We start from the raw sequence: 25,860 nt of genomic DNA on the forward strand, positions 1-25,860 counted from the left end.
TGGAAGCCGCAATGCAGTCCAAGGTCTTGGGAAGGGGACGCTGGGCGAGAGGAACCACGTGGTGACAGAAACCTGAAGAGTCGGTGCCCGATTTAGGGCCACTGGGAGGAAAGGAGGGCGGCGGCAGGTCTGGGAATTTGGGGACCGTCTGGACAGAGACTGAGGGAAAGCAAAAGAGAGGTTGCGGACGACTCTCCACTTCCTTGGGAAGAAAATTCCCACGGCCACCACCGGAGCGTGGAAACCCGCAGGCGCCCACGGAGGCGCGCGGGGAGCGCGCGGGCGGCCCTGGGCGGGGCGGGGCGGGGCGGGGCCTGTTGCTCCGGAGCTCTGAGCGGCGGTGGAGAGCGCTCCTGCAGACCTCTTGGCTTTCCCGCGCGGCGCCGCCCACCGCCGCGCCTCCGCCTCCCGCTCGGCCCCGCCACCGGCTTCCTCCTCCCCAGACTGCCTTCAGCCCGCGCGCCAGCCGGCTACGTTATGGCGGCCCGCAGCCCCAGCGTGGTGGTGAGCAACCTGGCTCGCGAGGCCCGTGGCGGCTGCCACCGGCCCCCCCCGAGCCGCGGGGCCGCAGTGCGGGCTTGGGTCCGGGTGGCCTGGGGTCGCGGGAAGGGGGGAGGCCGCATCTTCCTGGGTTCGGCCGCGTGTCACGCTGGGGCGTTGGGGTGACGGAACGGCGAGGTCGGGGTGGCCGCCTCTGGAGAGCCCCGGGAAGGAGGGCTGCGTGTGGGAGGAGAGGGTGGAAATGGCGTTTTGGTTGACATGTGCCGCTGGCGAGCGTGCTATGGGGAGGGGCCGTGGGCCAGTTCGGGAATGATCTGGCGCGGTGAGGGTGGGGGATTTCTTAGGAGAGGCTCTTCTCTGCAGGTTTGGAGTGTGGGAGTGAGGTCCTCAGGGCAGGTCCGGAGAGGGCCCCGGGCACGGAAACGACCACATGGGAGGCATGCGGGGACTGGTATTTTCACTTAGTTCTGCAAACACTATGATGAATATCTGTGGGAATGCGCATTGCTTCATTGCATCCTCGCGGCAGCCTTGGCAGCCGTAACCATACCTACATGCGTAGAAAATAGTTAACTGATATTAGGTAATTTTCCCACAGCCCAGAGGTAAGCCAGGCCTCGTAATCAGATATGCTTGAATCCCAATCCGTTGCTCTTTGATGTCTCAGGGGGCATAAAAAATGCGAATCTGGTCCTGACCTTCAAGGACATTGGTACCATAATCCGTCTCTGGTATCCTGTCTCCAACCTCATTGGTTCTTGTTTCTCCAAGAAGCCAAGCTGCTCCCTCCCCTTGCTCTCCCCTTCTGATCATGCTTGCTAAAAGAGCCAACCCTCTCTCAATAGTTAAATGCCTTAGCCTGCATTATTACTATTATTATTATTTTAACAGTTACCTTATTACCTGTTGATTGTCTCTCCCAAAAGGGCAGGAATCACAGTGCCTTGCACGTAAGAAATTCTCGATGATTTTCTGTTGGATGAGTAAATTAAATAAACCGTTGAGCCCTAAAAAAGAAAGGATTCTATTTCATATTAGGCCTTGTGACTTAAAGAGCAGTGGTCTTAATGGAGTCTGCCCTGGGATCCTATCGGATCCTTCAGAGAAGGCAATGGCACCCCACTCCAGTACTCTTGCCTGGAAAACCCCATGGAAGGAGGGGCCTGGTAGGCTGCAGTCCATGCGGTCTCTAGGAGTGGGACATGACTGAGCGACTTCACTTTCACTTTTCACTTTCATGCATTGGAGAAGGAAATGGCAACCCACTCCAGTGTTCTTGCCTGGAGAATCCCAGGGACAGGGGAGCCTGGTGGGCTGCCGTCTATGGGGTCGCACAGAGTCGGACACGACTGAAGCGGCTTAGCAACAGTAGCAGCTGGGATCCTATCATTGTCATTACCTGCCTATCCCTATTTAGTCCTCAAAACAACCCTCTAACAGAAGTATGGTTATCATTTTACAGATGGGGAATCTTTGAATCCTTTTAGGCTCTAAATCTCTGAAGTTATTGAAAGGAGCTCAGACTCAAACCTAGGTCTCTATCAAGCGCCATGTGCTTAAATATGATGCTAATAGTACCTACTCAGCTATTTTTATTCACTTGCTGAGGAGGTTGATTGGTTTTAAGTTTTGGGGTCCAATGCTTGCCCCAGCATACAGTGAATTATTTTTGCTATAACTGGCTGTTAGTTTTGTTTAAACATCAAGATATTCATTGTGTTTTTGGTTTGCAAATTCCTGTTCCCTTTTTTATTTCCTTCCCAGAAATTGTCTCCATGTTAGCAATAACAAACAGTTAAATAGTGCTTGCTATGTGCTGGTTACTAAGCCCTTTATACATATTAATTGGTTTGATGTTTATTTAAAAAATTTACCTGGCTCAGAGAGGTTAAGTAACTTTCCCAAGATGACCCAGCAATACTAGAATTTGAATCTAAGCTATCTGGCCCCAGAGTCTGCTCTTAACCTCTCCACTTTTAAGTTCAAAGTGACAGTAGTAGGTGTTTATTTAGTACATACTATGTCTTAGGCAGTGAAGTAAATATTTTACAACATTATCTAGTATAAATGCCCTAAGAATACATAATAGATATTCCGAGGGACGTTGAGGGAGGTAGATAAATACTAGTATGATCTTGGAGGCATAGATGGATGAAGTAACTTACCCAATATCAATCAGATGAAATTGACCGCCAGATCTACCTGGTAAGACCCATGCTACTTCTAAGTATGTCTCTAAACTACCAGGGAAAACTTGGACACACTTGAACAAAGAACAAGCTTTTAAATTTTTGCAGGTTATTATGAAGCATCAGAAATACATTATGTGGATAAAATATCTTCTACATTTCAGGATGGCCGACTCCAGTACTCTTGCCTGGAAAATCCCATGGACGGAGGAGCCTGGAAGGCTGCAGTCTATGGGGTTGCTGAGGGTCAAACAAGACTGAGCAACTTCACTTTCACTTTCATGCATTGGAGAAGGAAATGGCAACCCGCTCCAGTGTTCTTGCCTGGAGAATCCCAGGGACAGAGGGGCCTAGTGGGCTGCCGTCTATGGGGTCGCACAGAGTCGGACACGACTGAAGTGACTTAGCAGCAGCACTGCTAGAAATGTAATCCCTATTAACTGGGCTTAAATCTTACCCTGCCACATTTTCACAGAATTGATAAAATAGTGCTTTTTTGGGGTCCACAACACTATCATTTTATCAACAGGATTTAGGCTGACAGTGTAGACCAAAATTATCCTTGGTGACTGCTGAGAAATGGAGTAGTTGAATTTGGTGGTTTCATTCTAAAATTGATTAATTAATATGACATGCATCCTATAGATTCATCTTAACTTTTTCCATCCATTTTTTATATCTAGGTATTACAGAAAGTCTGTAGGCAAGAGGTGGGAAAAAGACAAAAGGAACAACCAGATCAACAGAGAAGAAGGGTCTTGGAGTTCTTTTAGCTTTCTGTTAGCTTTCTGTAGTTCACTAGGGAGTAATTAGGCCGTGTCATTTTTACCCCCAGTGTGAAGAGATGCTAAAGATGAAGATGTGCTAGTGTCCTCTTCTTCCTCTGTAATTGTATATTACATGCATCAGTAAGATTTATATGCTGTAAAATTGCCAGCCACCATTGTTAATATCAATATTGAGACTGTTACTTTCCTACCAGTGGCTGCCAAATGTCTAATATTTAGAAAAATTTGCTACAAATAAGAATTCAAACAGACATTTGAAATTGCTGTGAACTACTATCTTCAGCACTGTGCTTCTGATAATTGATAGGCATGTATTTTGCCCAGAGTTAACATGCCTATTATTCTACTGTGCACACTGGAAAGGAAAGATGATAATGTTGGCTAAATGCATGTCCTTGTACATATAGATAGTAGTTATGGGCCCGCTTACATAGAAGCAGGTAATAATTTATCCCTGAGTTGAATAGAATGCTGATTTTAATTCTTGTAAGCCTTAGATTCTTGTAAAGCTTTTAATTCTTTACCTATTAGAAGGGAGGGCAAGCAAGTGATGTATGTAATTTATTTGTAAGGCTGATATAAAATTGGAAAATGAACATACTACTAGCTTAAACTATTTTCACATTTAGGAATAAATGCATCAGAAATTCATAATTTTGGTCTTAAGATACCCTGAGTTATCACAGATTATCCCAAGGGTATGACATATCTGCTTTGGTGTTTTTTGAGAGTTTGAAGTGTCTGAATATCAAAGGTAAAAATATGCCACCTGGTCATTTCTGCCCATTCTGGAAGCTTGGGATTATTGTTGGTGTGTGTGTGCTAAGTTGCTTCAGTAGTGTCCAACTCTTTGCGACCCTACGGACTGTAGCCTGCCAGGCTCCTCTGTCCATGGGATTCTCCAGGCAAAAGTACTGCAATGGGTAGCTATTTCCTCTTTCAGGGGATCTTCCTGACTCAGAGAACTCTTGTCTGTTAGGTCTCCTGCCTTGGCAGGCAGATTCTTTACCGCTATCACCACCTGGGAAGCCCGTATTGTTGGTTACTAAGAATAAAATAAAATGTATTTTATCTATTACTGTACACCTTTTAATTCACATTTTAAAACTCATTTCCTCACTTCCATTTAGTCTTGTTTAGACGCATAAACATTGTCATTTTTGGATCACAAATAGACCTAAGCCATCCAGCTCACAGATGATGAATTGATGTTGCATGTGTTATCTTCATTCTAGTTAATTTCTTTGCTTACTGTAATTTTAGATAATATATCTTTGTAATTAGACATCTTATGTACAAGCAACAACATTTTTCATGTATGAAAACCATTATTATAGATGTGACACATATAATTATTAAGAATTTGTGGCTCCAGTTTTACTGGAAAATAAAATAATTTTGATAAGTTATGATAGTAAAAGATGGATTTTGGTCCTAAACAAAAGATATATAGTAATGTTACATTTTTCAGTAATCTTTCATATTAATAAAAGTGCCTTATAGATTTTACCATTAACAAGTTTATTATAGATGAGTTAGAATTTGAAAGCTACCTTCTAAAGCTCTGAGTAGATGCAGTCAGATTTCTGAACTGAGTAAATGGTAAGTGTCTCAGAGCTATTAATAACCTATCTTTTGGCCATTTCTGGCTGAACTGGGAATCATAGAAGGAAAGATGTATCTGCAAAGAAACCACATTTTCATTTGTTTTCCACTTCCAGCCCCTCCAGAGCTCTCCCCTAAATATTTTGGGGTTGGGCCCTTCCCAAAGCCATCCAGAAGCTTCTTTGTGAGCTTGAGGCATTTTAAGTTCACATGTTGAAGCTTTAGCCACCGCCCCGCCCCACCTGCCCTGCCAAGCAGTGGTATTTGGGAAGGTAATTAGGATTAGATAAGGTTGTGGGGGTGGGGCCTTGGTCTTTGAAGAAAGACACCAGAGTTCCCAGCCCCACGCCGCCCCCAGCACACACATAGCCAGGAGAAGATAGCTGCCTACAAGCCAGGAGAAGAGGCCTCATAATGGAGCCTACTTTGCTAACCTTGATCTTGGACTTCACAGCCTCCAGAACAGTGAGAAATAAGTTACTATTACTGTTGTTTAAGCCACCCAGTCTATGATTTTTTGTTACAGCAGACTAATACACTTCTTTTAGGAAGTGTTGGTAGTAACCACTGTCCTTAGACATACAAGCTACAAATAATACCATGTAATTTATACTCATATACAAGGTTGGGCATTTCTGTCACCTAGTTGATTTAGAAGGCTGTGCTAATTCGGTGCCAGAGACATGTCAGTCTAATTTACTCAGTTTGCAATTTAGGCAACAGAATATAATACTTTATCATATACTTTAAGCTTAATATTTCTTTAGGAAGGGGTCATTGGTGCTAGGTGACCTTGGGTTCCATTTATTTTTAGTGTATATAAGCACTTTTGATAATCACACATTTGTGGGCTTGTGGGATTAGATATGGTACAGATTATAAGCTTTAATGTGCTGTATAGTTAGTCATATATATATATTTGTCTTTTCCATTAGATTATAAACTCTTTGAAGTCTCTCAATTTATAATCATCTTTGTATCCTCCTACAAAATCTGGCATAGTGCTATAATCAAGGTGGATGCTGAATGCATTTTTATGTAATTAAATATATATGATCCCTTCCTATCAAAGTACCCACTGGATTGTTAACTAATCCATATTAGATGGGGTTAATTCATATCAGATATTAATCAGTTAATATTGAGGTTCCCAGGTGGCTCAGTGGTAAAAAATCCACCTGCCACTGCAGGAGACGTATGAGACACTAGTTCGATCCCTGGGTTGGGAAGATCTCCTGGAGGAGGAAATGGCAACCCCATATATTTATAGTGAATTATAACAAAGTTGTGAATTTATGTCTAAAGTACCTCAAGTGATGCAGATTTTATGAATTTTGTTTTTGCCTTTTGGAAAGAGTTATATTGATGTATTTTTTTTAATGCATCAAATAACAAAAAAACCCTTTTACACTGAATGTGATATATAAATCGAATAGTACCAGTTGAAAATAAAACCTTTTCAATTGGAGAAAATTTGTTTAAAAATTTCATTTTTTGGCCATGCCACACAGCTGGAGGGATCTTAGTTCCTTGACCAGGGATCGAATCCGGGCACCCAGCAGTGAAAGCATGGAGTCCTAACCACTGGACTGCCAGGGAATTCCCTGAGATGGAAATGAATTTGGCATGATGACAGAATTCCTATTTGGGGCTATATCCCTGCTGATCTGTCTGTGTTAGACTGCGTGTCTGACTTGAACTCTGGGCAGAATTCACATTAGCTTTGATGGATACAAACAAGACTTGAAGTTCTTAGGATGCATGCAAAACCCATAGCCAGATACTGAGTCATTTTCACAGAAGCAGTAGTCTTCCGTGAAAGTCTTGCATGTTTCAGAGTACTGGGTGGGTCCTGGTTTATGCTTGTGACAGAGCAGTGAGTAACTGGGAGGAAGGGAAGCCATTTTGGTGCTCTGGATCTTGATTTTAAAGCACTCTGAAATGGTACATTTTTCATTCTTGTCAGGTAATAGCAGATCTAGTCTGACAAGCCTGACATGAATGTTTATCCTTGCATAGGATCTAGTAAGGTCTACCTCTCCTTTTCCCAAAACTTTGATTAGATTTCAGTTTATAAAATTTGGAAAAGTAATACCTTGCTTGTTATGAAGCATTATAAAAATAATACTCACTTAAAATACTCCTGTAGGTGTCACAGATGTCCCATTCCCATTCTTTTTGTAGTAATGTCTTGTGAAATAAGCCTGATGTGAATGCTGAGTTGGGTACATTAGTACTTCACCCTAGAGGATCTAGCATAATCTTTCTCCCATACCCAAAATAGGATTTTCCCCCCTGCGTATGAAAGTAATACATGTTTGTTTTTAAAACAAACCCATATTGACTTCAGGCTGCATGCCCAGCGAGTGCCTGTGCTCTGCGTGCTGCTGGACCTTGCCCGTGGACATGTCCCGATCCACCTGCCCAAATGACCACCAGCCTCCTGGCCACAGTTCCAGACGGAAGTGGCGTGCAATTACTACCAGTCTGACAGCACTTGAAACTCCACCAAAGTCTGGAAAACTCAGAACTCTGGGGACCGAAGGAAAGACGACATGAACTTCAAATTTCTTAAAATATAATTATCAATTCTGTGGATAATAGATGCATCTTAAAAATCTATTTTTACAATTTATTGAAAACCAAGCTACTTGTCCTTAAGCACCTAACACAGTGCTGAGTGGAGCAGGAGATGCTCAATAGATAATAACTGACTTGGCAAGATTTAATTATGGTTTGACCAATATTTCTTGCCAGCTGCCAAAGTTCATGTCATCAGCTTCTTGAATGTGATTTGGAAGATATTCCATCTTGAATAAAATGTGAAACAAAATATTATAATTCTGGTTGGTGTCTTTGGAATAAGCTGTATTAGCACCACTCTAACCAACTGAGCTAACTGGCCAGGTGCTGAAGAAATTTTAAATATAATGCCGAATAGAAATTATAAAGAAACTATAATTTTTTTTTAAGTGAAATTGACAATGAAAAAAACCCAAGTCAAGATTAATGTGCAGAAAGTGGCAGGTCCCCAGTTCTTACAGTTGACCACTGTTTGGTATATTCTTGCATACCAACCTTTCTTTTTTTTCTTGTCTTCCTTTTATTTCTATTATAATTTTTTATTCATAGATTTGGTTTTAATATATCTTAGAAAATTTCCCTATGCTTTTCATATTATATATGAAAAGACATACTACCACAACTAATTAATGAGGACCTGACTTTGTAAAAAGCAATATATACTCATCGAAGACAATTTGAAATATATAGCTAAATAAAATCACTGTAACTCCACTCCCCAAGATAAAGGTTTTTGTGATTTTATTATAGTTTTTCTGTGTGTATGCGTGCTAAATCACATCAGTTGTGTCTGACTCTGTGTGACCCTAAGGAGTATAGCCCACCAGGCTCCTATGTCCATGGGATTCTCCAGGCAAGAATACTGGAATGGATTGCCATTTCCTCCTCTAGGGGATTTTCCTGACCCAGGGGTCGAACCTGCGTCTCTTACATCTCCTGCATTGACAGACAGGTTCTTTACTACCAGCACCACCTGGGAAGTCCTCTGTGTGTATAGGTTCATATACAAAATTTAGAAAGCTGTACTCATAGTATGTTTCACCACCACAGGTACCACGTCCTCAGTGTTATTAATATTTTACTTTCCAGGAACTGGACATACCAAGATGACCAATATGTGGTCCTACTCAAACAATCTTAGAGTGTCTAGTATGAAGGCTCCTCATGAGTTGATTATAACAGTCTCAGAGTTATGCAAGCGTGGGTTTTTAAGGAATCACTTAGCTTCATGGTGGGTTTTTTTTCCCCTACTGTGAGATGAGACTATTTTGATTTGAGTTAGGGACCATCAATTTTTCTTGTTCACTGTGATATTTTAACTTGTTAGACTATAGTGTATTAAACATTTTTTACTAAATTTTCAAACATGCAAAAGTGGAGAGCATATTAAAAGTATAATTGATCTCTATGTACTTATCACCTATGTTTATAATATTATCAAGATTTTGCCATATTTGTCTTAGCTATTTAGTTTTTCTTCTCTGCTGAACTAAAGAAATTTTCATGTCATTCAACTTCTGTAATCTTAACTGTTCATCTCTGAAACGTGGTTGATTTCTTCTATAACTACAATTCATTATACCTATGAAGTTACAGAAAGTTCTTGGCCACAGTCCATAGGGTCACAGAGTTGGAAACAACTGAAATGACTTAGCACACACAAGATATCTCATAATATCTAAATTTCTGTGATAGGCTAAGGTTTTTAAACATCTAAATCCAATCAAGTGTTTGTATCCTGAAATGCTCTCATTAACACAGCTGTATTTCTTTTTCAGATTAGCGATGATGAACCAGGTTATGACCTAAATTTATTTTGTATACCCAATCATTATGCTGAGGATTTGGAGAAGGTGTTTATTCCTCATGGACTAATTATGGACAGGTTAGTATGATCTCAAGTTGGAATTTTGTCTTTCCTTATATTAATTTCTAGTGTCAGCAACTGTTTTAACTAGTTGATATTTGAACATAAACTAGGCCAGCTTTTCACATAATTGATGCTTTCTATTTTAGAAGCCCTCTTGACAAAAAGGGAGGGGAGGAGAACTTATGAATAACCCAGTATAAGTCATGGTATACCGGGAATCTGTATGGAGAAGAATAAAGTAAATATTGAAGGGAAACTGGAGGAATGAACTTTAGTCACAAAGTCTTTGATTTCTCAACCCTGAACAGGGTAATGGAGTGGGGCTCAATCATGGGAAGGCAAGGTCATATTTTGATTATTACGCACACTAGCTTGAAAATTTTCTGTTAAATAAATTTCAGTGAAAAACTTCACTTTCTTTAAATGCTTGTCTTGTGTCTCTGGCTGTTCTTTTTTATTCTAAGATTATAATATTATTATAACTATATTCTAAAATATTCTGACTCTAGACGCTTAAACATGAAGAGTAAAGTTCTCTCGGTCTCCTGTACACATTTCTTCCCTACTCACTGCCTATGTATGTATACCATATATTTTAACACATGAGTATTGCTGTTGTATAGATCTACAATTTATTGGACATTTTTTCAGATTAGTACATCTGGTACTGTGTCAATATTTAAAGGTTGCATGGCATTCCACTTTCTGGCTGTACCATAATTGATATAACCAGTTCCTTATTGATGGATGCATGATGTCTCCATTTTTTTGCTTTTACAGATCATACTAGAAGGGAACATCCTTTTACAGATATTTGGTCAATTAACTTTATGCATGGGGAAATTTTGGGCCAAGGGGAAGGTGTTTATTGAATGTTTTGATACTGTCAAAGTATCCTCCAGAAAGTTATATTAATTTATACTCCCAATGGTATATGAGTGTGCTGTTTTCTTCACCGTCTCTTCTAATATTGTATTATCAGAATTTGCCAGTTTGATAGGTAAAAATTGTATCTTATTTTAATTTGCTTTTTAAAATTTTTCATGATAGATCTTATAGTACACATGGATTTTGAAGGTTTTTGAAATTTTTACCTTTGCTTTATGAGCACAGATAGACTTCACAGGGGGCAGAGGACGTGTTTTGTGGAAGCTTAATCCTTTTTTTAACATTTGCAATGCATTGATTTTATTTATTTATATTTTTTTGAACTTATTTTTTAATTGAAGGATAATTGCTTTACAATATTTGTTGGTTTCTGCCATACATCAACATGAATCAGCAATAGGTTTACTGACTTGAACCTCCTTTTTTTTTTTTTAAATGTTTGTCCACTCCCTTCAGCTTGCAGGATCTAAGTTCCCTTACCAGGGATCAAATCCAGACCCTCATCAGTGAAAACATGGAGTCCTAACCCCTGGACTGCTGGGGAATTTCCATAAAGTTTAAATGTTTTTTTTAATAATATAATTTAATTTCTATTAAGTTACTGATTTTAATTTCTGTAGGACCGAACGGCTGGCTCGAGATGTGATGAAGGAGATGGGTGGCCATCACATTGTGGCCCTCTGTGTGCTCAAGGGGGGCTATAAGTTCTTTGCCGACCTGTTGGATTACATCAAAGCACTGAACAGAAATAGTGACAAATCCATTCCTATGACTGTGGATTTTATCAGACTGAAGAGCTACTGTGTAAGTATATTTCATACATGTTTAAAATAAACATGGCATTTTTATTATGCATCCTATATGTATCAGCTTTAACTGATTATGCATAAATTCCAATTGATCTATATTAATAAATAAAAACAAAACTACATGGATTCTAAAATTCAGATTAACATGAATTTATTGTGAAGCATTATGTTTTGCAAAACCAAAAAAACCTATGGCAGCTGTAGGTTTTCCTATGTTTTGAAGCTCTTCAAACTATACTTACATGTTCATTTTACATGGTTACTGAGCTTTTCTAATATATTCCCTAGTACTTTATATCCAAGTGAATATTGTCTTTTTCAAACTAGTTGCCTTATACAGTCGCCAGTATTTATTATAGTTTTTTTCAAACTTTTAACTTTATATTTTGTATTAGGATATAGCCTATTAACAATGTTGTGGTAGTTTCGGCTGAACAGTGAAGGGACTCAGCCATACATATACATGTATCCATTCTCCCCCAAAGCCTATATTTATTTTAAAGTTTTTTTGATTTAGTTTCGGTTTTCTGGATTTTTAAAACCCCCTTGAGGAATTGCTCTTGGGACTTAGGGGATCCTCTGTTGATTGGTGGCAGATATCCTCTCTGGCGCTAGATTGACTTGCAAGGGAGTCCTAGGCATTTGGAGTTAGTTGTAAGTAATAAGGAGGGTCAGCAGTTGTCCTTTAGGAAGCGTGTTGGAGTGCGAGCATTAGCACATTGAAGAAACCACCTTTGTGTCACATTCCCTCTGTCTGTGTCACACAGTCTCAAATGCTTCAGAATATTGACAGAGTAAGCATTATTGATGCTTGTGGGGTGAACCAAAATCCATGTCATCTTTTCATGTGAATTTCATCATCCGTATGCTTGATTTTTATTACTTCATACTGTTGCCTTTTTTCTGGTTGCATGTTGGCATTGTAATTCCTGAGAGTTACTATTTTCCTTAAATAATAGATTTTTTTCCCTAGCTTCTTCAAGGATTAGAATGAATGTCTGATCTTTTTCTGCTTTATAAATCAGTATTGTAGGGCATCTTTGTAGAAACTTGTGTTATGTTTACACTTCCATTTGGAAATAAGGACCACTTACGTACATTTAACTTTCAGCCTCCTTTCTTTTCGTTAATCATCTATTTGACCCAAGTTTTTGACCTTTCCCCCATTTTTATCAGTCCTGCTGGTGATTGGACAACTATTTAAGTATCATCATAGACAGTTTCCCTATCCTGTTAAAAATCTTTGTGCTTATATATCATGACAGTACTTTGTAATTATAAACTCCTTTTAACTTGTCCGTATCTTGCTTGAATTAAAGACTTGCTTAAATGCAAAATTTGGATTTTTACTTAACAGAAGTTGTTTTGCTGATTTACACTAAGGTTTAATTCTAGTCAATATAACTGACTTTAATATGCTATTGCTTAGAGGCTCACAGTCCAGGGCATGATTTCTGTTTTTGATCTTCTGAAGAATCCTCCTGCCCACACACATACACATAAAAATCAGTTTTGTTGCTTTATGACTTCTACTTCATTACTGGAGACGTGTGCAGAATGTTCTTTCTTTGAAAAGAAAGCTCATTAAAAAATGAAGGGAGTTTAATATTTTCTTTTTAAGTATATTTATAGTCATAGAGCAATTTGAAGCAGTAGGAACATTGACATTTTAATTCTGTTTTTTTGGCTACGCCACACAGCATGCAGGATTTTAGTTCCCTGATCAGAGACTGAACTTGTGCCCCTGCAGTGCAAGTGTGGAGTCCCGACCACTGGACCACCAAGGAATTGCTAGTTTTTTCCCGTTAGTTTTAGATCTTAGAGGATTGTTAAGCTGAAGTCCTCAACTGATAAAAAGTGTTGAGATCTTGAACATAATTAAAGCAAACATTTAGGTAAATTTTCCCATAGAGAAAAATTATCTGTTCTATTTTATGTGACATTTTGTGTAGATTTACTACTAAACAATAGAAATTAGGAAAACCATATATACTTTGTTGATTTGAAGTAACATTTCTACCCTCTTTAATAATTCATCAACTTGTGGAAGATATTTACATGTGCATATTATAAAACAATTTGATGTAATCATAAAATAGGCATTTAAAATTGTTTGTAGCATCGGTAACAATGACGTTAGTGTAATCTTCACCAGTTTGAAGTAGTGAATTAAACATTAACTGATCTGTACTTATCCTAAAGAAATGCTCCATGAACTATTAAATTTCCCCGGATATATGAACAGCCATAACAGTGTTAACACAGCCTATCTAGTTTTTCTTCAGAATAAAAAGTAAATTTTTCTGATTAAAAAAAAAAACCTGTAAAAGAACATACAACCATAAAAAATTATAAAGGAATTAAATTCCAGTACCTCTTTTAATTGTAATATTTTGAAGAATTTTCTGTGCATACACACACATATTATAGTTTACATACTTTTAGACTAGCTATTCAGATTTTTATTTGCTTACTGCCTAGTTGAGAAATTGCCTAGGGATTCCAGATACCATGTTTAAATCTAAGATAGCCTCGATTTTAAGATTTCCCACTACTTTTTGTACTGCTAAGAAAGAAGACACTGTCAGTTATATCTGTAAGTTGCTGGCAACTGTCATATGTCAATTTCAGGAGGTATTAAGATGTGTATATATATCCTTCAAAAGTAAAATGCTATATATTAAGTGACCTTTTCTATCACTAAAGATCTATGATATTTTTTTAAAAAGCAGTTAGTAACTGTGCAAATGTATTTTCTCTATTGTGAGTTCAATTTTTTAGTAATTTTTTTTACTAAAATAGTTTAATTAAAAAAAATGAGACAGCCACTATGGAGAACAGTATGGAGATTTCTTGAAAAACGAGAACTAAAACTACCCTATGACCCAGCAATCCCACTACTGAGCGTATACCTTGTTGTTGTTTCATTGCTAAGTCATGTCTGGCTCTTTTGCGACCCCATGATCTGTAGCCCACCAGGCTCCTATGTCCATGAGATTTTCCAGGCACGAATACTGGAGTGGGTTGCCGTTTCCTTTTCCAAGAGGATATACTCTGAGAAAACCACAGTTTTAAAAGACATGTACCCCAGTGTTCATTGCAGCACCATTTACAGTAGCTAGGACGTGGAAGCAACCTCGATACCCACCGACAAGATGAATGGATAAAGAAGTTGTGGTCCATGTATACAGTGGAACGTTAGTCAGCCACAAAGTCAGTTCTAGTGAAGTGGATCAATCTAGACCTTGTTATACAGAATGAAGTAGGTCAGAAAGAGAAAAACAGTATCATGTATTAACATACATATGGAATATAGGAAAATGGTGCTAATGAGCCTATTTGCAGGGCAGCAGTGGAGACGCAGACATAGAGAACAGACTTATGGACGCAGCGGGGGAAGGAGAGGGTGGCACGAATGGAGAGAGTAGCATGGAAACATAAATAGCCATATGTAAAATAGAGAGCCAGTGGAAAGTTGCTGTGTGGTGCTGGGAGCTCCAATCAGGTGTTCTGTGACAATGTAGAGGAGTGGATGGGGTGGGAGGTTTAAGAGGGAGGGGACATATATATACCTATGGCTGATTCACGTTGATGCACAGCAGGAACACACACAACATTGTAAAGCAATTACCTTCTGCTAAGCTGCTAAATCGCTTCAGTCGTGTCCGACTCTGTGCAACCCCATAGACGGCAGCCCACCAGGCTCCCCCGTCCCTGGGATTCTCCAGGCAAGAACACTGGAGTGGGTTGCTATTTCCTTCTCCAGTGCATGAAAGTGAAAAGTGAAAGTGAAGTCGCTCAGTCGTGTCCAACTCTTAGTGACCCCATGGACTGCAGCCGACCAGGCTCCTCCATCCATGGGATTTTCCAGGCAAGAGTACTGGAGTGGGGTGCCATTGCCTTCTCCAAATTACCTTCTAATTAAAAATAAATAATTTTTTTAAAAAAGAAGAAAGCCTCAGGAGGGAAAGTTGTCAGATGAGTAAATTTTTTGTGGGCCGTAATCAAAGGAAAAATTAGCCTGATTTATGATGTGTTCAGACTAAATGGCTTACCTTAAAATGAAATTGTTCTTAGGATTTTAAATCTTGTGGAAACCTTTTTTGAGTTAGGACTTATCTCAGTGTACATTTGGGAGGGCTTCGCTGGTGGCTCAGCGGTAAAGAATCCACCTGCCGACACAGGAGATATGGGTTTGATGCCTGGGTCAGGAAGATCCCCTGGAGAAGGAAATGGCAACCCACCCCAGTATTCTTGCCTGAGAAATCCCATGGACAGAGGAAGCTGGCGGGCTACAGTCCATGGGGTCGCAAAAGAGTTGGACACAACTAAACAACAGCAACAAGACATTTGAGAACAATGAGGGGCAGAGGGATTAAGTGACTTCCCCAAGATCATGCAGGCCTTTGATTTGAACCCAGGCCTTTAATTCTGTGCAGAAGAGTCTTACTTGGGAAACTTTTTAACTGACTTGGATCCTCTGATATGGGCTTCCTATTATTTCTTCATCAGTTTTGCATGCAAAGACAATTCATTTTGCCAATTCTGGGATTTTTTTCCTCAATTATAATCAAGATTCATAAAGCTATAAGTTTCAGTCTTAATTTTGGAGGTCACTTGATTAGTAGCTTGATTAGGCCAACTGTTTAATACATGAAAGGTGCAAATTACTTATAGTGATTTGTTATTTGTAAGAAGCTGGCTCTTTGAGTTTGTTAAAGAAAAATGTAGAAAATATTGGAGTAGTTTCTTAAAGTATCTCTTCTAAGAAGAGGTCAGTAGCTTTCAATCTGTATGTATTTAGTCAATTGCTTTAAGGTATGCTTTTTTTCTCCAGAACAGTTAAAGTTTAAATGTAAAGTACCACTTTGATGTGGTTGAAAGCTTATCTTCTGTAAACCTATTTTTATATATATAAAGCAAGTGAAGTGATTTATGCCTTTCTCCTGCTTATTGAACTAAGACTATTGGACACTGATGGGGGAAAGAATTTGTTCAGTTTAAATTGGCAGGAATGGGGATATGTACTGTCCACAGTGTAAAGAAACTCTAACAGAAAGGTCAAAAGTGTGTTTTCTCATCCTTGCCTGTGGATTTTTACTTTGATGTAGTCCTTCTTGCGCAGCTTAGGTTTTATACAAGCACCCTGACTCATAGAACATGAAGGAAGTAGTCACGTTTGGCCCCATGAAACCACAAATTTTATTTTTTTAAACATGGAGGGATTTCCGTGGTGGTCCAGTGGCTAAGACTCTGCACTCCCAATGCAGGGAGCCTGGGTTCGATCCCTGGTCAGGGAACTAGATCCTACATGCAGCAACTAAGAGTTCCCATGCCACAGCTAAGACCTGGTACAGCCACATAAAGAGATATTTTTAAAAAAGAAGGTTTGATAAAATGGAAACACAGACACTAAGGGTATGTATTTGTAAACCCAAAGAGCTTCTCTGGGAATTTTATGTAGTAGACAGTGACATTCTGAGTTAAGGACAGATTGGGCTCTCCCATGCCAGTACCATCATCTCATGAAGTTTGAAGTACTTGAGAGTCCCTCAGTAGTGAAATGCAGCAGGGAGACAGTGGGAACCTTGACCTAAACGGGAATGGAGGGAGTGAGGGAAATCCTTTGGGGGGGAACGGATTCATGGTTGTCATTTGTATGCGATTTGGGAACTGCTGCTAAGTTGCTTCAGTCGTGTCCGACTCTGTGCGACCCCATAGACGGCAGCCCACCAGGCTCCCCGGTCCCTGGGATTCTCTAGGCAAGAACACTGGAGTGGGTTGCCATTTCCTTCTCCAGTGCATGAAAGTGAAAAGTGAAAGTGAAGTCGCTCAGTCCTGTCCGACTCTTTGCAACCCCATGGACTGCAGCCTGGGATTTTCCAGGCAAGAGTACTGGAGTGGGGTGCCATTGCCTTCTCTAGCACAGTGGACTGTAACATTTTTCGTAAATGAATGTGCTGTTTTAGCCTGCATTTTAAAAGTTGTTTGTGTTTTCATCAAAGAAGCCTTAGAAGCTAAAACCCTTGGGGCAAACACGAATATGGAGATTTAAATCTATCAGAGCAGCAGTGTCTTGCATACTTGGAGTTCTCTTGTCTGTTTCCCTATTACCGTCGCCTTTGGATCACAGGGTTTTTTCCATGATTTCATACTTTCCATACTTTTCAGTTCTCAGATCTATCCTCTGTACAAAAGGGTCCATTGAAGTTGGAGTGTAATACCAAATTTCAACAGAAGATGTCGCTGTTTACCTTGATTTGTTGTGCTCATTGAAAGCTTCAGGTTTTGTACACTTTTTGTTTTCTATTCTGTGTTTGAAACTCTAGGTTTTAGGTTAGTTAGAATAAGAGGTGGCGATGAGAAGTGATATGCAAGGGTTTTTTATATTGGAAGTCATACTTTTGTATCTTATATTCGTTTGCATCACTGTGTTCTGTTGGCCCATTTGTGTTTTTCAAAAATAACATTGCCATCAAATATGGACATGTATATAGAAGCATTCAGGCACAGCTTGTTTTATCGTGCTTCATTTTATAGTGCATTTTTAAAAAGAAGTTGAAGGTTTTTGGCAGTTCTGTGTCAAGCAAGTCTATTGGTGCCATTTTTCCAGCAACACTTTTGCACTCTTTACATCTGTGAATTACATTTTGGTAATTGACACAACAGTTCAAGCTTTCATTATTATTATATTTATTATGGTGATCTGTGATTAGTGATCTTTGATGTTACCATTACAAAAAGGTTAAGACTCACTGAAGGCTCCAATGATGGTTAGAATTTTTATTTATATATATTTTGGGGGAGGTTGTACCATAGTTTCATGTTTTATTTTTAAAGAAACTGCTGATTTCCAGAGTGCCTGTACGATTTCCAGAGTGCCTGTACACTCACATGAAGTATAAATGGTCCAGTTTCTCTGCATCCTCCACAGTGTTTGCTGTCACTACTTTATTTTCTTTTAAATTAATTTTTATTGGAATATAGTTGATTTACACCGTTGTGTTAGTTTCAGGTGTACACCAGTGAATCAGTTATGCATACGCACATGCGTGCGTGCATGAAGTTGCTTCAGTCGTGTGGGACTCTTTGTAACCCTACGGACTGTAGCCCGCCAAGCTCCCTTGTCCGTGGGATTCTCCAACTGAGAATCCTGGAGTGGGTTGCCACACCCTCCAGGGCAAATTCCGGAACCCGCATCTTGTCTCCCAGGCGGGTTCTTTACCACTAGCACCACCTGGGAAGCCCCACGTGGGCGTATATCCATTTTTTTTAGTCTTTTCACATAGAGGCCATTATAGAGTGTTGAGTGGAGTTCCCTGCACTGCACACAGTAGGTCTTTATGATCTATTTTATATATAGCAGTGTGCATCTGTCAATCCTAACCTCCCCATGTATCCCTCTCCCCCCTTACCCCTGGTAACCCTAAGTTTGTTTTCTACATCTTTGATTCGATTTCTGTTTTGTAAATAGGTTCATTTGTACCATTTTTTAAGATTCCACATATAAATGATAACATTTTCTAGCAATAAAGTATTTTAAAATTAAGGAATGTACATTGTTTTTCAGACATAATGCTGTTTCACACTTGATAGACTACAGTACAGTGTAAATATAACTTTTATGTCCATTGAGAAACCAAAAAATTTGTGTGACTTACTTTATTGCAACATTCATGTTATCGTGATGGTCTGGAACCAAACCCAAAATATCTCAAGTATTCCTACATGTAAAAGTAGAAAGTCTTCTTATCCCTTGTCACTGCTCAGAGGTAATTGCAGTTATAAGCTTTTTTAAAATGCTGAACAGAAATGGCTTCATGGGCAGCACATTTCCCTACAACTTGGTGTTTTAGTTACTGTTGTTCAGGACAGTATGTACAGACTGTCAGATTCTTTTTAATAGCTGCACAGTATTACACTGCGTGGATGACCTTGATTTAAATAATTCCCTGTTAATAGACATGTTGGTTGTCTCCAATTTTTGTTGAGAATGTGAAAATATTCTGCATTTTCTTCTGGTCTGCTTATGGCTTTATTTTTTATGTTTAGATTGTAATCCATCTGGAATTTATTTTTGTGTATGCTATGAGGTAGGGATCATACATTATTTTTTTCCCAAATGGATTACTAGTTGATGAAACACCATTTATTGAATAATTCTTCTTTTTCTTATTGACTTGAAATAGCCATCTTTATCATGTACTAAATCCTCATGTGCTTCTGGGTCTGTTTCTGGGTTCCATTCTGTTCCTTGATCTCTTTGTCTGTTACAGCACCATTATAATTGGCAGAACTTTGGTATGGTTTGCTCTCTGGAAGGGCAAGTCTAAGCTCTTTCATTCACTGTTCGTTCACTAGTTTTCTGTCTTGAATCCAGCACAGCTGAATTACGATCATTATCACCACCAGCTAGAGTGGGTGTGGAGCGTTCCTTTTTGAAACTCCTTAATGGTTTTTACTAGATTCTATGATAGCAGAAAACTTGGAGCCTAAGAGGTATGCTTTAAAGGACTCCTGATCAGACCTGATTTCCCAGACTGTGCTGAAGATGGCCTGGGCCTCAGCTAGACTTTTGAGGGAGATATCTTTGGAGTTGAATGTGATACAGACCAGACTCTACAGTTTGATTGACTCATGGGAATGGTCCTGGGCCAGAACCAGACACCTGTCATGCTAATAAATTCTTTCATGGTTCAGAAATTCCTGAGACTGAAGATGGGTGGCTGCTGTAATACTGCCCACTCAAAAATGCGTGTGCGCCATTTTTAGGACTCTTCAAAGCATCAAATCAGTAATGGCTAATTAGAACTTCTTAATTTTTTGTCATTCATTTCTAGAAACATAATTCTTAGAGTATCATAATGCTGTGACATGAGATAGCTAACTTCTTAAATCTCCTAGTTCCCATTTGATAACTTGAAATGTGTGTGTATTATATGGAAGGATATACATGTATATTTATACCTTTTTTTTTTTTTTAATTAGAACGACCAGTCAACAGGCGACATAAAAGTAATTGGTGGAGATGATCTCTCAACTTTAACTGGAAAGGTATGTATCTTGTTCTTTTTCTGGTTCTCTTAGGTGTAAGGTTAGGTTGTTTATTTGATGTTTTTCTCATTTTTTGGGGCAAGCTCATAGATAAACTTCCTCTTAGGGAAAGGTATGTATCTTGAGGGAGAAGGAAAGAACACTCCATACCAAGAGTCATACTGTGCTTTCAATCCATCACCAGGAGGCAGTTTAGATAGTTATTTATGTACTCAAACACAAGTTATTTAGCCCTTGGAAACAATCTAAGTTAGGCATCTAAGCTAGGTCATATAGCAAAGAGGCCACAGAATCCAACGTTAAACTTCAAATCTCTTGTTGCCAAGTACTGTTGGTATGCTTCTGTGGGGATCTAATTTGGGATCCTTCAAAAGAATATATGAAGGGAAAAGCCTCCTTTTTAAAAATAGATCACACATCGTTTCTTACAAGATAAACAGTATAATGTAGTGACTGAAAGTGTGGGTTCTGGAGCTGGAGAACTTCGATTCAATGCTTGACTCAGTGCTTCCTAACTGCGTGACCTTGGGCAGGTTCTTTAACTTCTCTGTCTCCCATATGTATGGTGGGATGATACTGGCAACCACCTCAGAGACTTAAAAGGGTCAAGTGATAATAATTGTGTAGAACTTTCAGCAGTTTCTGGTAGTACAAACACTTCAAATATACTATTATTTTAAGGAATCGCAAAGAGAGTTTTAAATACATCAAAAATCTTCCAGTACAGACATTTAGCTGAGATAATAGAGCTATTAAAATATTTGAATATTATTCTTCTGATACACTGAAATGATTTTTGAGTAACCTGTGATAAATGATGGAATGCTATGATTTCTTTTTCAGCTGCCAGTTATTTTATTTTATTTTTTTTGCTGATAGATGCAGTACCAAATATAAAGGCATAAACTTTTAAAAGTTTCACAAGAATCCTGTGAGGTAGATATTATCATTCTCGTTTCATAGATCAAGAAACTTAGGACTCAGAAAGGTTGAAGGACTTGTCCAAAGTCACTCTGCCAGCAGAGTGAAAGAAAGTTAAAGTGTTAGTCGCTCAGTCATGTCTGACTCTTTGCGACCCCATGGTCTGTCCATGGGATTCTCCAAGCAAGAATACTGGAGTGGATTGCCATTCCCTTCTCCAGGGGATCTTCCCAACCAAGGGATTGAACCCAGGCCTCCTTCATTGCAGGCAGAATCTTTACCATCTGAGCTACCAGGGAAGCTGGCGAATGATAGAACTTGAATTTAAATTTAGGTCTATGTAGCTCCAAAGTTCTTTTCTTCCTCTGGTTTTTAGATTTTAATGCTTATAGCTTACTTACATGACTGAGTATCTGTAAGGCAATTTTAACATACAACACTTGTGTCAAATTCTATGGTCCCATATCAGGGTCATGCCAAACTAATGTTGTCTTCCTCAACATCTTTTGAAAACTTCAAAGGAGAAATTGTAATCTGTTGACTCTTCTCCCTTTCTGCCAGACATATCCTCCTTCCTTTTCAGCATGCTTTGTCCATATTTAGAAGTCATTTGAAGCCCTTACTCCTAGAATCAGTTTTTAGTGCTGGAAGGGACCTAGCCTTCAAAGCTTTCTGATTCCGTTCGACCTTGCCTTTCCCACCTAATGGCTGTCCCACTGCATAGCTCTGTGATCTTACAAGTTCTTTGCTTCTGAAATAACTTTGAGTAAGCTCATTTATTGTAGAAAAAAATTAAGATGCAGAAGTTGGGTGAAGTTATTTCTTAGGGGTGAGATTATGGATTATTTAGACTTTCTATTTCAGTTTGTCTCTATGAATAGTTTTCCCTTTTTTTTCTAGTTAGTAGCTGAGAATATGGGCTTTGAACCCTGAAAACCTCTCAAGTCTATCCACTTGACTATTTTTATAACTTTAAGCAAATCATTTGACCTCTGAGCCTCTTTTTTTTTTTTTCATTTATTAAGTAAAGAGGTAGTTATTTGATATAAAATAAACTCTCAATAATGGTTGTAATTCTCATTCTTTTATTTTTTAAACAGTAATGATACCATACTCTGAATACTATAATTTTGTGTGGCAAATATTTAATCTCTCTAGACGTTGATTTGTGTAAACTGTCTCATAGTACTAAAAGTCTTTGATTATGATTTAGACAAGCTTTTGCAGCTACTTAGTATTAGAGCCAAGACTAGACTCCAGTTTTTCTGTCTCATAATTCAATGCTGTTTTCAAACTATAACTCCATCCCATGGTTCTGATTGCCACATCAGTGAGCCAAAGTTACTGATGGGAAAATATTATCCTTCAGATGTGCTAGCTGGGCTAGAGAAAATGCTGAGCAAACCACATGGTGGGTGGTGAAACAATTATTGGTTCATTACTTGATTGCAGTTGGCCCTTGAACAACATGGGTTTCAACTGTGTGAGTCCACTCATATGCACATTTTTCCTATCAATCTGTACTACACTACTATACAATCTGTAGTTGGTTGAATCTGTGAATATGGAGGAACTGTGATACAGTTGGCTGTAAAGGTATATATGGTTTTCAAGTGTGTGGAAGGTTGGTGTCCCTAGCCTCCTTGTCATTCAAGGGTCAACTGTATATTCAATTTTCCTAAAGATTTAGGTTACAGTGTCTTTTGAGAAGAGAGAAATTAGTTGTAATATGAGAAAGAGAGTGTTGTATATGAACTATTGTAGTAATATAATGTATATTATAAAATACATGCAGTTATAAAATTACAGATTAAATAAGGTGAGGTTTAAAAAGTTTCAAATGTTTCTTTGATAACCACTGACTTAGAAAAGTATAGAGAACATCATACCTAATGCTATAGGTATGTGACAGAGAAATGAGGACTACAAATAAATAATATACATGAATCTTCTTATGACTGATTATAATCAGTATATGAAATGCTACCTCATTCCCAAGAATAGACAGGACTCTTTTCTACCTTAGACAGTTAAGGCAGTATTTCCTCTAAGGGTTCTTTCAGCTATAAAATTCTAAGAGGTAGAAATTGGGATAAGGGTTTATGGTAGCAGGAAGCATTGATATCTTTTTTTAGTTTAGTCCAAGAATATGAGCACATGCAGATCAATTTCAGCCTACCAAGAAAATGGGGGTTTTAATAGGATTCCATATGGTAAGTTAAATGCATGATTTTGGAGTTATTGTACAAATTATAGTTTTTTGAATGTTGGAGTTGGAATACACATTAGTGTATTTCTACATGGGAAACTGAGGCCCAGAGAAATTTTTCAACTTGCCCAAGATTATTCTGTTTAAGTAATGGAAACTCTTTTAAAAAATTGAACATATGGGTCAAATTTTATTTTAAAAATTCCATTGCAGTGAAAATTTTATATTAAAGAGTTCCAAATCCCAACAGATGGCCCATTTGTTTAAATCAGGGTTTGATATAGTAAAGTAGGTTAAAACAAGAATTTGGAGAAATCCTTAGAGTTTGTTATGATGTGACTTAAACTATAATTGGAAACACTGTCTGATTCATTGTACTGATTTTCATTTCTCTTTTTCTTCCAGAATGTCTTGATTGTCGAAGTAAGTTTTACATATTTTTAATATGGTGTTTATGATTTTCTAACTTGGTATATGCAGTCCTAAAGGTAACCCAGGGAAAGAAATTCCTTTGCATCAGTTTTAGTGATGGGCTTGTATTATAAGGGAATGAGATCGTTTGTAAGAAGTATTTAGTAATTTATTTTTAAGTTAAATTGGATAGTGGAAACATTATGGTATATATCTTACCCCTCTCTTTTTGGCTTGGAATTTAAAAATTAAAATTACATATATCATTCCCATCCATGTATTTATGCTTCTGTTGCATATATATAACCATATACAAAGCATATCTTTTGATAATTTACATGTGAAAGTCACTCAGTTGTGTCCGACTCTTTGTGACCCCATGGACTGTACAGTCTATGACATTCTCCAGGCCAGAATATTGGAGTGGGTAGCCTTTTTCTTCTCCAGGGGATCTTCCCTACCCAGGGATCGAACCTAGGTCTCCCAAATTGCAGGCGGATTCTTTAACAGCTGAGCCACAAGGGAAGCCCAAGAATACTGGAGTGGGTAGCCTATCCCTTCTCAAGCGGATCTTCCTGACCCAGGAATCAAACCGGGGTCTCCTGCATTGCAGGTGGATTCTTTACCAACCGAGCTATCAAGGAAGCCCATAGTCTCTATATGTTCTCTCTTGCAACTTGTTATTCTCACTCAGAATTGGTTTTGAGGTTATTCATGTTGAGACATATAGAGTTACTTGACCTTAAAATCCATCATAACTTTGCAGTGTATGAATGAACCTGTTTGTTGCCCTACAAATAGGGAGCTGGCTTCCAGGTTTTCCTACTACGACAGGATTGCTGAGAGCATCCTTCTGTGAGGTCCCGTGTGCGTGTGTTCCAGTTCCTTCCGGGTGCAGGCACTTAGAAGTGGAATGACTTGGTTGTAGAATTTGTACATTTTCAATTTGACTCTTATTGCCAAATTACTCATCATAGTACTATATAGAATAAATTCTCACTCTTTTGTGTCAAATGGTGTAAGGCTTAAGAGCAGCATGTGCTTAGTTGCTCAGTCATGTCCGACTCTTTGCAGCCCCATGGGCAGAGGAGCCTGGCAGGCTACAGTCCATGGGGATCCTCCCGGCAAGAATACTGGAGTGGGTTGCCAGTTCTTTTTCTAGGGGATCTTCCTGACCCAGGGGTTGAACCCAGGCCTCCCGCATTACAGGCGGATTCTTTACCATCTGAGCCGCCAGTAACCCCTAATTCATTTTTTTATTGTTATCAGGGTTCTTAGATTTTAGCTTATAGATTAAAAAAGTAAATAAACAAGTAAGACTCTTTCCAAACGGTTTGTGTACATGAGTATCCCTGGGAACTGGTTGCTTTTTTAAAATGCAGATTCACTAATTCCACTTCAGATTGATTCATTTTTGTCTAGGGTGATGCCACTTAATAAGTTACTACAAACTAAGCAGCTTAAAACAACACACATTTATTATCTCAGGGTTCAGGGATCAGGAGCCTGAGTTCAGGGTAGCTGAATCCTCTGCCCCAGGTCTCATCAGGCTGAATCAAGGCTGGGACTCTGATCTCACCTGTGGTTCATGGTACTCTGGTACTGTCTTCCAAATTCATTCCCATTGTTGGCACAACTGAGTTCCTGTGGTTGCGAGACTGGGAGCCCCAGTTTCTTGCTAGGCTATCCTCATGTCCTAGCACATGGCCCTCTCACATGGCAGCTGACTTCTTCAAAACCAGCCGAATGTCTCTCCAGGCTGCTCCAGCCGTTTTGTGTAACACAACCTAATGACTACTCCATCATTTCACAAGTCCTGCTCACACTCAGGGAGCAGGGGATTATTCTCGATGTGTCCACTAGGGGGCGGGAGTCAGAGTCTGTCTACCACAGCCCAGAAATCTGTATTTTTCACAAATCCCCAGCCCTGATGTTTCTGATGACTTACAGCTTCATTTTGTGAGCGCTGCTTTAGACCATCTGTAGAGAATATTTTCACAAAAGAACATTAGGGTTATGGTTGAAGAAATAT

General features: G+C 39.0%; 1 protein-coding gene across 2 annotated transcripts in view; it reads left to right on the forward strand.

Moving 5' to 3' along the window:
- Positions 1-441: 441 nt before the first annotated feature.
- HPRT1 (hypoxanthine phosphoribosyltransferase 1) overlaps positions 442-25,860 on the forward strand; it is a 31,211-nt gene continuing 5,792 nt past the window's right edge. The window contains exons 1-5 of one of the 2 annotated variants that reach the window (XM_059883273.1): positions 442-5,548; positions 9,445-9,551; positions 11,045-11,228; positions 20,222-20,287; positions 23,823-23,840. In XM_059883273.1, coding sequence (XP_059739256.1) covers positions 5,498-5,548; positions 9,445-9,551; positions 11,045-11,228; positions 20,222-20,287; positions 23,823-23,840 — 426 coding nt within the window. In that variant the 5' untranslated portion in view covers positions 442-5,497. The remainder of the gene's footprint in view (positions 5,549-9,444; positions 9,552-11,044; positions 11,229-20,221; positions 20,288-23,822; positions 23,841-25,860) is intronic. The other variant, NM_001034035.2, reaches the window with a different exon arrangement.

The sequence above is a fragment of the Bos taurus genome, chromosome X, assembly GCF_002263795.3.
Source record: "Bos taurus isolate L1 Dominette 01449 registration number 42190680 breed Hereford chromosome X, ARS-UCD2.0, whole genome shotgun sequence".
Taxonomy (NCBI): domain Eukaryota; kingdom Metazoa; phylum Chordata; class Mammalia; order Artiodactyla; family Bovidae; genus Bos; species Bos taurus.